The sequence below is a fragment of the Pundamilia nyererei genome, unplaced genomic scaffold, assembly GCF_000239375.1.
Source record: "Pundamilia nyererei isolate P.nyererei 1_Seehausen unplaced genomic scaffold, PunNye1.0 scaffold00113, whole genome shotgun sequence".
Classification (NCBI taxonomy): domain Eukaryota; kingdom Metazoa; phylum Chordata; class Actinopteri; order Cichliformes; family Cichlidae; genus Pundamilia; species Pundamilia nyererei.
This window is the reverse complement of record NW_005187514.1, coordinates 1,777,218-1,792,378: the sequence shown is the minus strand read 5'-3', so window position 1 is coordinate 1,792,378 and position 15,161 is coordinate 1,777,218. Positions and strand designations below refer to the sequence as shown.

The window sequence follows — 15,161 nt, the reverse complement described above, 5'->3', positions numbered from 1 at the left end:
GTGCACATGTGCACACACATACCATCAGGGAAGCAGGCATTTGACCTTAGTGCTGATAACAAGCTCATTGATCCTTTTCTTCTTAGCCCAGATGATGTGGCGTCCATGTTTTTCCAAAAAGAATTTCAAACCTGGATTCATCAGAGCAGTTTTCCATTTTGTCTCAGTCGATTTGAATTAAGCTTTGGCGCAGAGAAGATAGCAGCACTTCGGGATCATCTTCACATGTGAATTCTTATATGCTAGAGCTTTAATCTGCATTTGTGGATGGCATGGGAACTGCATTCACAGACGTATTCTTGAGGCCATTGCAGTGATTTCTATGACAGAATCACGCCTGTTTTTAATTGTCCCTCGTGCACAGAGATTTCTCCAGATTCTCTTTGTGGAGATTTGTGAACTTCTGCCAATCTTTACCTCTGATAGTCTCTGTCTCTCTAAGATGCTGTTTTTGTACCCAGTGAATTTACTGATATGTTGCTAGTAAACCGAAGTAGGTGCATAATTTTAATTTTGAGCTAGATGCTCAAATATAGTGATGAAGAAATGAAAGACCTTTAAATTTTATTTTTTTTTTTGCATGATTCATGCATCTGTCTGGCTTAAAAACATGAAATAAATTACAATAAAATCAAAACACATTATTATTAGTATTGTCCCAGAATTTTACATTCACTCTGTAGTACACAGCCTCATTTTACGCTGCTATGCACTCTTCACACTGATGCTGATGTTCTTTTTTTACCTTGTGAGATCTGCTACTTTGGTACAAAACCATCAGGACTTTATGTTTTTAGTTAGAAGCACCTTTGAAATTCAATGACAGTCTGAGAGAACCATCTTTCATGCTGAGCCCTGAACTCAGATACTTAACTAAGAGATCTGAGAATGTCCTACATCATTGTCATTAACACGTGTGACTCTTATTTTTTTCTTAAACAGCATAAAAGAAGCAGTGACTTTCATCAATGCAATTGATGTGAATAAGTTCTCCAGACTGATCTCCCGCATCATACAGAAGCTTCATCTGAAGGTATGGAGACTGCACAATGTTATCTGTGCCAAAGATGAGAGGCTTTGCAGCACAGCTGTCGTGCATGCATAAAGACTTACTGGAGCATCGCTCACACTTGACTCTAATTAATGCACATGCAGACCTGGATCTGCAAATCTTTCTGGTTTGTCACAAGATTGACTCGTCAAACTAAATGTTTTATTCAAGGGACTCTTGCTAATGGGAGGCAGTGCAACTTTTTAAAATAATAATATTTAATGAAATAGACATTTTGACATGTATCAACAGGCGATCACATTATTTAATGTTCTTATGCTGCAATTCAGCCTAGCGCATGAATTGTTTTGTTGATATTTATGAAATTAGAATGAATATTTTAACTCCTTGTTAGTTTATGCTTTGTTTTTTATTCATACAGTAGCAGTTTTTCAACCTTTTGCATGTCTGATTTCAATTGCTACAAGCCTCAGTCTATCCATGACCTACCATCCACATTAAATAAAGATTAGGGGCTTTATTTACTTAACTGGTGGCACAGTGGTACAGTAGTTAGCACCATTGGCTCACAGGCCCAGAGAGAACTTGCAAACTCAGAAGCATTCAAACCTGTGACGTTCTTGCTTTGTGGGTTATGTCCAGGTACTCTGGATTCCTCCAAAGCCATGTTCATGTTAGGTTAGCTGGCAATTCTAAATTGGCCGTTGGTGTGAATGGTTTTCTCTCTGTCTCTCAATGTTAGCCCTGATAAACTGGCAACCTAGGATGTACCTCCTTTCTTACCCTATGACTACTGAAATAGGACATTGGCTTTAGCTGCTATATGACCCTGAATTGGATAAGTTGAAGAAAGCAGAGTGACAAGGACTTAACTTTGGTAATTGTGATACTGCAATGTTCCACATTTTGCTTTAAAAATATCCAAAATAAAAATAAAACTATAATAAAAATCTGTTTGTTGACTGAACTGACTGTCACTCACGAGTGGCAGCAGAGGAGCTGCGCGCAGCAAAACATTAGTGTGAGTAACATGAGATTAATACTGTATGTTGCTTATGAATATAAGCTCCTTTCAAGGAAAACCTTTGTTGTTGTCAGACTTGTCAGATTAACACTGACACCCACATACTGTGTTTTAAAGCTTATTCTGAAAATGTTTTGATTGTCAAGCAGACAGTGGCTTTTCATTCATATATTTAGTTATTATTTCAGGATGCTTTTACATTACATTGGATTTTTTTCTACACAGGGAGAGCGGACGTTCAGTGAGGAAGAGGAGGAAAAACTCCAGGCTGCTCTCTCATTGGATAAAAATGCTCTCAACCTAGTCTTGGAAACTTCTGCCTTTATATTAGAGCAAGTGAGTGGTCACATTGTTTTTCCTGCAGTGCACATAAAAAGTGACTCAGATGATGCACATTTTGCATATTTTCTAAATATCTTAATATGAGGAGATTGGCATGGAGTGTGTACTGTAGCTTTTGAATCACACAGTGAGCCTATTTCTCCACCTGGGGTCACTGTTGTGTTGCGAGTAGTTGTATTTCCAATGTTGTGTTTGGTATTAGATTAAATGGATTGTTCTTTTATAACTGTAACTGCACAATAACCCGATATAAATGAATACATTTGATGCTGATTAACACATCCTGTCCTCTTCTCTCATCACCTTTACTAGGCAGTGTATCATAATGTAAAGCCAGCCTCTTTGCAACAACAGCTGGAGATGGTCCATCTAACCCCAGAGAAGGCTGAGGTGTTCTCTCAGACCTGGGCAACTACTGGACCCGAACTGGTGGAGAAACTGAAATGTAATTTGTTTGCCCCGAAGAAGGTACAGTCTAAGGTTTTTTTTTGTCCTCGTTAGCATCAGACTGCTTATTTTTATTTAGCAGAATATACACAGCAAACCCTTTACAGTTTGTTATTTATGTTTTACAAACAATATATCCAAACAAGAGTTTTACCACTGATGCAGAAACTACAGTGCTTGTTTACAGTGCTTGTAAACCAGTTATTCTTGTCATTCATGCACCAGTTGTGCCTGTGCTGGTGTAAATGAGAAATTTCAGTTGCAGTAAGTCTGTGGAGGAACAGTAAAAGCAAGCAACACTGTACACAGTGTAATATTTTTTTGGGAACATTATTAGTGTTGATATACCTGAACTTTGACTACACCTGCTATAATGTCTTTGAAACCCAAAGCCGCCCGTTCTATTTTATTTTTTCGTGAGCCGAGTTCTATTGAATTCATAATGTGATACTGAATTGAAAATAAGCATCAGACTGTCCACATTAAGACTGACCTGCTTTTGTGTGAATTCTTTCCAGCCATATGGATTACAAAGACTTCTTTCAAAGCTCACACAAGTTGTTTCATTAATTTCTAAACTTGTTTCGCTCTATAACTTGATTAAAGAGCGACACTTCAAACAGCATTCCTTTCAGAGACGAGGGAATTAAGATCAAACGCGGAATAAATACTCAGCATGTACACATCAGTCACATTATGCTGGGGCCGTTGCTGTTGTCAGACATTTATATGTCTCACCTGCTCGTGTCTGGCAAATCTTCCCCTCGCTCCCTAATGAATTTATACATGGAAGGATGTGACGGCTATTGATCCTTGAGAATAGAGTCGTAATTATACTAATACTGTAATAATTAAATTAATATGTTTTGTCTCACATGCACATTTGAGATTAAATTGAGTCTCATATTCATACACACCATTTCTATTCAGCAGGCATCTTGTCATTTCTGCCACATGCTCATTGAACATAAAGCCATAAATTTCTTATTTCTTGCTCAATATCAAAACTGGGTGTGAAAAATAAAGCTACAAGTATTAGTCAACCAACTGAACGTTAACTGGCATCGCTTTTGATTAAGCAATTAATTGCGCGTATCAAAGAATTTGTGGAGTTCAGCCTCTGGAATATCAGGACTTGGTTCTTTTTTTTCTTCACTGATAATATCACAATTGTAAATGCAATATCTTTGGTTGGTTGGACAAAAAGCTGACATTTGAAGATCCCACCTTGGGCAATTATAAATGACATTTTCCCCTGTGTTCTGGCATTTTACAGAGCAAACGACAAAACAATCAGCAGATGAATCAATAAGGAAAATAACTGCGAGATGTAGCTGTAAGCTCAGTGCTCGTGTCAAATATATACGTGTGTGTGTCATGATTGACAAATTAAGTAAATAGTTTTTTGAATGCACAGCAGAAACGAGCAACGGTCTTACAAATAATCACAGACCGCATCACCCCAGCGATCTAAATAGTTGTGAGAACTAAATACCAAAATAATATAAATATCACACATGTGGGAACAGGACCTCAAGTTAATCTCTATGCTTGCTACTGGCTGTTGTGTGATTGAATGGGCTATTTGCTGTTTTAATTAAGAATTAAGAATTTTTCCTTCACGTGAGGTTGTCGGGACAGTTCCTTTCATTCCCTGTTTTTTTTTATCTAAAAATGAGCAAACTGACCGACGATCAAGCAGAAAAAGCAGAAATGTGTTAGAAAGCAATGCCTATGTAATGTACTATTAGAATGCTCATTTCTTTTGACCGATCTTGTGCAAGATAATAAAATATGCAGGTGTTTATTAAATGTATTCAGATTTATTCCTTTACATGTAAAGAAACGTAAAGACCAACGACTGCAGAGTTGTAATGTTTATTCCTGCTAATTTGAATGTTTCTGCAGTATAAATAAACGTATTTCAGTCCTTCCCCACCTCACACCTGTGCTGTGATGCATCCACAACCAATAAGTCACACATGGTTTATTATTATGGCCTCTCCCTGCATCATAAAACACTTAACTGCCCCGCCTTGACTCACCGCTGCTAATCTATCACCCTGCTTCAGCTGACTGGTGAAGTGTCTGTCATTAAATCAGCCAAGCAGGTGGGGGAATTGGTGAGGTTGGTATAAGGAGACGCTGCAAGTTTTACAAGTTCACATCACATCACGCAGACCGTCTTTTTTTTCACTTTTGTTGGAGAAAAGTTTGGATGAAGGGATAAAGTAAAAGTCTACACAAATGTGGCCATGCAGCAAATAAAACAGTTTTCAGTTTTCCTTTGTTATTGTAACAAAGCGATATGGCAAAATGTTAACACGAACAGATGAAATATTGAAAAGTCTAAATTAGTAATAACTACTTTGGAAAAAAAAGTGCAATGCTGATTAATTTGACTAATAAGTGCTTTGGCAACATAAAACAGTAAAAAAAAAAAAAAGAGGGAAAAACAATGAGAAGGAAATGAAGGATAATAAAAAAATCAGGTCAAAAGTACCAAGATAATGAGGATGAGGCAGAAGTAATAATAAAATAGCAATTATTTTATGGGAAAAACACTTTTTTAAGTCTTTGAAAAGCTGCCTGAGGCAGTTATTAAACTGAAGTGTGAGGCTTTATTTTTACGGTTATGTTAATTCTAAAACTCTGTTTGTGTGTTTCAGCTGGAGTATGTTGGCTGGCAGTTGAACCTGCAGATGGCTCAGTCCAGCCATGCCAGACTGAAGTCTCCCAGTGCTGTCCTCCAGCTGGGGCTCCAGGGTGAAGACTCTGAGGTATGGACACATACAGACAGTCTGCTTTTCTTATAGCTTTACTTATCTATTGTAAACATTCTATTTGCTCCAAGACTTATTGTGCACTTTGATCACAGAGCTGTTCTTTGTAAATGTCAATTAAGAGGCACCATCAGTCTTTCTCTGTTCTTTTAATAAAGTACACTTTCTTTCTTCTTTCTTTCTTTCTTTTGCTAATCCCTCTGGTCTCTGTCTTGACCCAGAGGTAGACTTGCATCTAGCTCCAGGGTAACTGTAGTGTATGGATCAGAGATCAGGGAGCTTGTTATCAGAAACCTCGTGGGTCCTTTTGTTCTCTTGAGAGACTTATTGTGTGGTTGAAATTGGTCAGTGTGTTGGGGCATTGTTTTGTTACCAGCACTGAATTGTTTGAATGCCCAGCATCTAAGCTTTGTTGGAATATGATTTAGTCTCGGCGCCTGCCTTATTGAGGTCACTAGTGAGTTTCTTCATTAAGATTCTTAATAGGCAAATTTTACCCACAAATAGTAGGACAAATAATTAAGCATCAATCTAATTAACCTTAAATATTTGCTCTTCTAAAGGAAAACACCAAGAAGCATGAGCTACATATTGTTTTGACTTTTTGTTTTCTATCAAAGCATTTTCCTGTTTCTATTTATTTTTATTCAGAGTTTGTTTGGATCCCAATTAGCTAAAACCATGTACTTACTCTGATAACTGAGACCTCATGAGCCTCCCTCACTCATTTATTCTTTTTCCACTGGGAGAGGTAGAGCTCTGTAGCTGTAGTGGAAGCAATCAGAACTCAAAAGACATTGTCTTTTTAACATTAAATGATTTTCAACCTTTGAAGTTTGAGATTTAATTGAAACATTTTCTTGAGTCTTAATGATTTAATTCTCCTAACAAGCTCAGCCTCAAACATGAACACATACTTAGTGAAATGTTGTTGATTTTATTTTATTTTATTTTATTTTATTTGAGAAATACTTGAAATGTATTCTGCCGACTATGAGTGGTGCACACGACTTTTGTTTGTTGGCACAGATACTAAAAATTGATTTTTGGTCTTTGGGCACTTGAACGGTTTCTTGTAAAGCAGTTTTTGTCTCAGAATGGTGAGACTGATTATCCCCACAGCCTGGATAGTGGTGTTCCAGCTGACTAGTCAAGTGTCTTTCTCGCACACTGCTTTGTATTCAGACCCTAGAGAATGTCGGCTCAGTCTGAACGTAGAATTAGGCATGACATATTCAAATTGCTGTCATCTTAAATGCGGCCCTATAGGCGTTAGCCAGAAAAAAATATGTGTTTTGCTTTATCTTTGTGAATGCAACAGCGGTACGTTATTTTATTTTTTTGTGGTTTTCTTCTGTGTTCTCCCTAGGCTTTGCAGAAGAGGTATTAATTTATTTAAATCCACTTACACAATTTCCCTTGTGGGAGGAGATAGCTGGGGGGCTAAAACAAGGCTGGTTAAAAGTGTAACTTCACTGAACATCATTGAGGTGCACATTCACCGTTGACCTACAGGGGGCACTGTTGCCTCACAGTTTGGTAAGCAGCCCTCAGGGGCAGTGAAGTGTCTGAGATGGATAAGATTCCTCGTTTAAGTTTGTATTAAGGTACTTTGAGCGTGCACTTTTCTTTTAAATTTCCATTGGTGCTTTCTGATTAGAGTTTCTTGACAGTAAGTTTGTTTGCTTCCAAACTCTGAGAATCCCTCAGTAAAACTTTTGAGATGTCAAAACACTGCAATGACAGAGAAGTAAATTAGTTGTGAATAGAAATGAAATTCTGCTGCAAGTGTCATACTAATTACAGCACAGATTTATAGCACCGTCACTGCTGGCTGTCTAATGGCGAGGGGAAGGGAAAACAGCAAATGGAAGAAAGCAGAGAATTAAGAGGTGACAAGGACAGAAATATTGAAATATAAAGGTGAGAGAGGGAGTGAAAACAAGTAAAACAATTAAAGAGGATAGAAATACTGAAGAAAATTGGGATCAAGAACAGAAAGCAAAAGATGTGTAAGGGGATGGCAACAGTGGCACTTTGTGTTTTATTGATTGCTTGGAACCTAAGTGGAGAGTAAGACTCTCTCATCCGACTGGCCTCCTACTTCATTAGCACTCTTCCTGAGGAGGAGGACTGCCAGGGGGCTTCACATCTCATTCTCCAAACTATATGTGACGTACAGTGTATCTGCAGTAGAGTGGATAAGATGTTAGATGGCATACTTGAAATTAAAAGTGAGTGGAGTGGATTTTTATATTTGTTTCTGTGTTTTATTGAAGTATATAATGTCAGGGGAAGATCTTCATAACACCCTCCGTCTCTAAAGTGTGTGGACCAACACGGAATTTATGGATTATAGTTTCTGTTTCAATAATTGTGTGACCTCACCCATGTGAGATGATATTTTCCTCATAACTGAATTTGTATCGGGTTTGGTGAAAAGTTGCTGTTTCAGATATGAAAACCGAGGAAGCACTGCAGTACATCGGCACAAGGCATAAATGTCTTCTCATGCACTCCTTAATATTTCAGGAGTGAGAGCTCTAGTTTACCCTCATAAGGACCGGTGAGATTGGCCTCGTTCAGTGAAGGTATGACGCAAGACCTGTTGCATTGTTATCCCAGTGGGGAGGGGGCTGAGACAGAAAAATGACTTGATTGATCTGCTGTCAAAAGGAAAGAAAAGTTTGGGGGAAAACTTGATGCGAGCAGATGATGGAAGGGAGAAGATCAGGATGCAGCAGAAGGTGATAGCAAGGACAAACAATAGAGAAAAGACTACAAAGAAAACTTGAGAACGGCAACTGAAAGATGAGAGTGAGAATTTGCTGAAATTTTTTATGCAGTTTGCATTAGGCTATGTGAAGTCCTCTTAATAGTCGTGTGTATGGCATGCGACTTTACGACAGGAAGTGTTTCTGAGCTTCTGAGAAACAGGAATGTCTGCTTTTATCTGTATTTCGAGAAGGTTTTTGTTGGCATGCTAGCTAGACTGCAGATAACCCGATTAAACATTTCCAGCTGCATAGACCTTGAGATATAAATGCATAGTTTTTTCCATTTTATGTCAGAGGTGTGTTGTTTGTGAGACTTTTGCCTTTAGAGAAATAATGATGTGTAAAACAGATACTGGCTTTCTACCCAGCATCTGCTGTATGCATACTGGACTGCTTGAGTTTGTAGAACCAAATGGACATCTCCCTTTCATTCTCCAAGTTACTGACTTTATCCTTCAGTGCAAAACTTTTTGAAAATCTTCAAATATGCCGGTAGGTTATGAATGAAAGAAATTGACAAAAAAACCCAAGATTCTTAGTTTCATAAATTTATGTATTTGCATCTCTAGTACAACAAACCAACATGCCAACAAACCAGATGGCACAATTTTGTACAGCAGCAGAGACAAAAACGTAAGTGTTGCAAACTTGAGGAAGTGAGATCTTTTTTTAGCCATATGTTTTCATGATCACACCATGACTGGGCCACAAAGTATTTAACAAGATATCATTATTTTTCTGTGATTATTGAATTTGTAAAAAGACACAGCTCACAGAAAGCAAACATGCAAGAGGAGAATATTTCAATAATAGATAAAAGAAAGGCAAAGATAAAAAGGGCGCTGAAAGTAAAACATTAAAGTGAATTATTCTTGAACTAAACTGCAGGAACTCTGCATTATTCACATCTTTATTTATCTTATTTATCTCTGAGGTGCGGAAACACTGGCTGCCTCTCAAAAGCAAAGGATTTGAACGCAAACCAGACAGTGTGAAAAACTAAGTAAAGTTAATGCTTTCACAGGAGTTATGAGGGTAAGTAGCAGCCATGTACTGTTTATTAAATCAAGTAGTTGTCAAGCATGGTGTTGGAGGTGTGACGATTTTGGTTTGTTCTGCAGCCACAGCAACCTCATAGTCACTGAGTCGACCATGAACTCCTTTGTCTAATGTGAGGCCATCTGTCCGACAGCTGAAGCTAGGCAATATTTTGTTTTGGTACAGGACAATCATGCCAAGCATACCGGCAACAGAATGGCTGAAAAACGAAATAGTCAAGGTGTTGCAGTTGTCCGGTCAAAGTCAAGACCTCATCCTGACTTAAGTGCTGTGCCAGGACCTTAAGAGAGCTGTGGGGAAACAAATGACCTCAATAAACTGAAGCTGTAAAAAAGAGCACGCCAAAATTCCTTCACAATGATTGAACGACTAATAAAGTTACACAGCAAACAATTCAAGTTATTTCTGCTGAAGCTGGTTTTGTTTAATCTCGGGGTTTGTTTAATCACACTAAATAAATAATGGCTTTATGTGATGTAATGTGCCATATGTTGTTGATCTGACCTGGCACTGAATTAATTTTTAGACCAGTACGAGTAGAGTTTTTAAAACTTATGCCCTGTATAAAACATTTAAATTGACAGATAGTGTACCTTCATTGTGCCATGACTGTGATCATATTTAGGAACTGTGTTTGACATCGTATAGAAGAAAGATTGTCTGAATCTCAGTGTTTAGACCAGAGTGAAGCCTGAGTTTTTAGAGCACAAGAATTATTTGTACATATTCCAACTTCATTATTTGAAATTTTGGGTATGTTTTGTATTGGCAGCCATAATTTCTAAAGTATATGTATGAGACAAAAAATAAATAAAGACACAGTATCAAACGATCCTTTTAAGCATATGATGTAAGGTAAGCATTTGCAGGGCCATTAGTCATACTCAAAATATTTGGCCACAGAATAAGCAGCTTAGTGTAAACACGTCAATCAGTTGCACTATTAATTTGTGCGGCACAACGCTTTGGGAATAGGACAGAGAGAAAACCCACTTCTGATGGAGGCTTTCTGAGGAGGCTTTAAGCACTGCTAAGGATGTAATATCCACTCACTCATTTAAAGGAGCACACTGGATCTTTTTCTGTTTTGAAAGGCTCGGATAAATAATTCGATGAAAAGACAGATATTCCATGGAGGAAAGTACAAGTGGCTATACTCAAGTGGGCACAGCCTGCATTTGTTTAACATTTTTGTTAGCTTGTAAAACAATATTACAAATCAGCCTTTTGACCCCTTTTAGCGGTGCTACTTGCGACCACCTTAAGATAGACTGATTCGTTTAAAAAACCTTTGGATGCTTAAGTTTGTTTTCTAAACATAGATTCATAAAACGGAAATTCTGATGTCTTAAAATTTAAATCTTTTACCGCTCTTGGTGTCTGTCTCTATCTTTTGGCATTAGGATGAGCCACTGCCCTGCTGACCAAAGGCTAGGGTGAAAATTATAATACGGAACATCCACTTGCAAGGGAGACTCTGTCGATTTTAATATTTATTGTGCACATGCTAGGCTGCAAAAGCACGGGGTAAGAGCTAGTGAGCTAATGTACCCTCTACATGCTGGCTCCGACTTCAAAGGATATCTTTGCTTGATAGCTTCAGACAGACTTGATGAGAATTGATAAAGCAAAGCTCTTCTGAGTTTTTAAGCCTCAAAGGGGAAAAAATGTACTAAATGCAGCTTTGAGACAAATCCCAGACTTTCCCCAACAGATTTTTCTTATGTTCTTCCTATGGCCTATTCAATCAAAAACTTGTAAGCGGGAATAGCTTTTCCCCTAGAGCTGGAGTTTCCACTGGACGCCACCCAAGTACTTGTTTCATTCAGTCTTGTTGTTTTTCATTTCACTATGGGGCTCAAGTGACTGGTTGATACAACACCCTGCTGGCCTTAGAGCCTCCTCACTCTAAAAAACTTTTAACGATAAAAATAAAATGTTTCTTTAAACTCAAACAGTTTTAACAAACCTAGTGATGTCCTCCCCATTATAAATAAGAGGGAATATATACACATGAAGGAGAGAAGAGGAGAAGCTCAAACTAGAGGAGGATCTTCTCTAAGTGTCTGTCACCTGAGATAATAGGAATTTGTTTTGGGGGGTTTTGTAATTTGTAATTATAAATTGAAAATGGCAAATATTTGCTATATCTGGCTTCTCAAATGTAAATGTTTGCTGTTTTTTATCGTTTAACTTTAACAGATGTTTAGTTTGATAAAAGGAGCAATTTGAGAATTTTACTTTGGGCTTCAGAAAACAAGGATTTATCACAGTTTCTGACAGTTTGTAGACTAATCAATTAATTGATTGAAAAATGTAGCTAGAGTAAGTGTAGAGAAAATACTTTCTTAATTAAAAGAAGTTCAGAGGTTAGAGATTAGGGTCAGCACCTCTGATCTCATAGAGATACAGTATTTCACTCCTGGTAATTTCAGTCCACTAACAGATTACATTTTTATTAACAAGTGTCTCCTCTGGTCCTGTTTTCAATGTCTGGGCTCGCTTTAGACCTCACAATCTCAGCTTTTTGCTATATAAATCATGTTTAAATGCATCTGTCATTTTAACTGTACTCACCTGTTTCTTAAATGTCACAGAGTACAAACAGATCACTATAGTATAACACAAAACTGTAACCAAAGTAAAACAGTCAACAGTCCATTTGTTGTAGCGTCTGGAAAGGGAACAATTGAGCTTGTTTTGCGTCACTGTTCCTGAAGGATGGTGGATGATGCTGTGGTAGTTTAAACAGCTCTCAATAAAATTTGGACTCGGAAGAGCGGCTTCTTTCTCGTAGGCAGAGTGTTTCTAAGCATCAAATAAGCTTGCTGTTAATTGTGCTCATTCCTAGGCAAGTGCTTCTTTTCAGAAAGAGCATATTTCTGATTCCTGATTCACATTTCTGGGTCTTATTCTGTCTGATTCTTTCAAATTTGCATAGTTTTACTCCAGTCCACGCTTTCAGCACTTTTCCTTTTTATCGATCCCCAAATAAATTTCTTGACCTACTTTTTTTTCTCTCCTGTCTTTTATTTGTGATTTTTTTTATGAGTGAATCTCATAAATTTGTATTATTATTTTTTTTGTGTGTCAAGTTGTCCCTAGCTAGCTCCAAACTATAAGACAACTAAATGTAGTTTGTGGAAACCTGCTTGTTTTTCTTATCAAGGCATCCAACATGAAAGAGTTTTTTTGTTGTGTGATTCTAATTTATTTTCTCTGTTTTGGCTTATAGCACCGGTGCTGTAATGAAGGAGGAATGAAAGCTCTGTGCTCGAAAGCACACAACAATACACACTCGGCACACGTTTTGAGCCCTCTCGGTGAAGGCTGTGACTTTATTTATTAACAGTGTGTGATGAGGCACGCAATTAAACATCCCTTTTTGACTTCTGCGAGGAGGTGCTGTGATCAGAGCCTCCCTGAACATCCCTGCTTGCCTCACGTGTCTCTGTCAAACCGGCATCACGAAGATGCGGGGCAAACTTTAAACGCAATTCAAAGTCCTCCTGACAAGTTACGTAAGGCCTCATTCTTGCCTCCCACATGCTGTCGTCATGTAGACCCAAAAAACAACTCATCCGGTGTAGATCCAACCTTTTCATTTTTCCATTTGAGGGATTACATGGCCCAATCAATATATTTGAGAGCTTTGATGTAAATGGTACCACGTTCAAATCCTTCACACCAAGCCACCCACCAGCCGGGAAGGACAAAAGCAGCTTTGTCTCAGTCTCTACTTGCCTTGCTCTACATGTCCCAAGATGCTTTGTTGCTTTGTGTGCACATCTTTTTAAGGGTCTCCCTTTCTCTCTCCATCTCTCTCTGTCTCGTTCTCCATCTCTCCCTCGCCCTTCCACTTTCCCACTGGTGATTTGTTTTTCTCCTCTGGGATTTGGGATCCCATTCATTCAGAGTGCATTGTTCAGCTCTTATCCATTCTAGTGGATGGGCCCCGAGATGCAGAATGGGTGACTGTGGGTCCTCTCGTCTCTGCCTTCGCTCTCTCGCTCTCTCTCTCTCTTTCTCCCCCCAACTTCTCGTCACCCCACTCCTTGCTGCTTGCCATACGATGATGTCATGGCTCCTATTTGCTCCGGGGGTACCCATTGATTCGATCTCCCCATTACACACTCTCTATATCTCTCCTGTCCACCCCGCTCTCTCCCCAACCTCCACTCCTGTTTTCCTCAGCCAATCCCCTTCCCAAATTCTTTCGCCTCTTAAAAGGCGCCTGGGGGATTTGGGTATGTTTGGATGTTGTTTAGCACACCCACGGTACATGCTTGACACCCAGATAGGCGAACCGTCAACCCTGCAAATCCAACTGCAACTTCCACTTAAATCTCATTGATTTAACGTCGCCCTTTTATTCTCACATCTCCCACTCCTGTGATCAGCTTTTATTTCTCTTTGGTTATTCAGCCTGTTTTGTTTTACACCCAGTTTGTGAAGTAATCATTAATCCCCTGTTAATCTGTTGGCCATTTTGTAGAAGCTGGTGGAAATGCTTAAGAGTGCCATTTTCAGATGTGCGTGTGTGTTTTTTCTGTTCATCGTTTCATTTTTTTTGGCATGTATTTTTGAGAAGATGCTCTGCTACTTGGCTGAACTATTTGAGTTTAAACAAGACGCACTGATTGCAGAAGCATAGAGCCAAATCACATCCATTCATTCCAGTGAAAGTTATCTGATAGGCATACAGAATGAAAAGGCTGTTTTTGCTTTATTCAAATGCCAGATATTGATAGTAATGTAGACATATCGTCGCATCAGGAACAGGTTTGGATGTTTATTCTTCTGGTTTCTATTGTATTTGTCGCTGTGTTCTTTTGTTTTCCGAGCTGTCTTTGTCGGCTTGCATCACACTGTGACGAGATGTAATCACAATGAAAGGATCTGAGCTATAGGCTTTTTGCCTGCCTTGAAATAATGATTATAATGAGTGGGTTGCAGCCTGACACTGCTGTCGTCTGACTTGCAATGATAGGGCAAAGACTGCTCCCTCTGCCTATATCAACAAATTGTCACCAGTTTCTTATTGAATGCCCACCCTCTTTGATGATACACTGGTATTTGACTGTTGGAAGATAAAGCAGTACTTTTGAAATTACTTTATATGTTCAGAGTGGAATTTATTTGCTTCACCTGCACCATGGGTATAGATGTATACACAGTACACATGTATAGACGTATATGGATTCAATTAGGCTCTTGACTGCAACTGTAAAGCACCAGTGGAACACCAAATGTTGCTCCTGCTGTGCAGACAGCTGTATTGACTGATCAGAAGCATATGCGATCCGTTGCATTTGTGAGATGGACAAATAAACACGATTTTCTATAAAACCTGTTTTCTGATTTAACAAAAATGAATCAAGCATCTCAAGTGGTTTCTAAGCCATACAAGAAATGGCCATTTTAAATACACACAAGTATTGTACTGTAATACACGACATCTCTGTCTGTGTGTTGCAAGTACATCTTAGGTGGCTGAAGGTACATATCAGAGATCATGATGTCATCATGTTTCCTAGCAACCACTTAGTAATAGGCTAAAATGACCTCTTTTGTGCCTATATGTACCTACAGCTCTCTAAAAAGCTTTGAATCATTTTCATTTCATAGTCATCTGCACCAAGAGGCCAAACGCTACTGTAGCATGGACGTGTAGTGATTAAAGAACAAAGAAATATAACCACAATCAAGAAAACAAA

At 38.5% G+C, this 15,161-nt stretch overlaps 1 protein-coding gene across 1 annotated transcript in view; it reads left to right on the top strand.

Annotated features, from left to right (window-relative positions):
* The window catches only part of commd10 (COMM domain containing 10), a 63,894-nt gene that overhangs the window by 1,488 nt on the left and 47,245 nt on the right, over positions 1 to 15,161 (top strand). The window contains exons 2-5 of the mRNA XM_005741782.1: positions 943 to 1,033; positions 2,262 to 2,372; positions 2,691 to 2,846; positions 5,495 to 5,605. Coding sequence (XP_005741839.1) covers positions 943 to 1,033; positions 2,262 to 2,372; positions 2,691 to 2,846; positions 5,495 to 5,605 — 469 coding nt within the window. The remainder of the gene's footprint in view (positions 1 to 942; positions 1,034 to 2,261; positions 2,373 to 2,690; positions 2,847 to 5,494; positions 5,606 to 15,161) is intronic.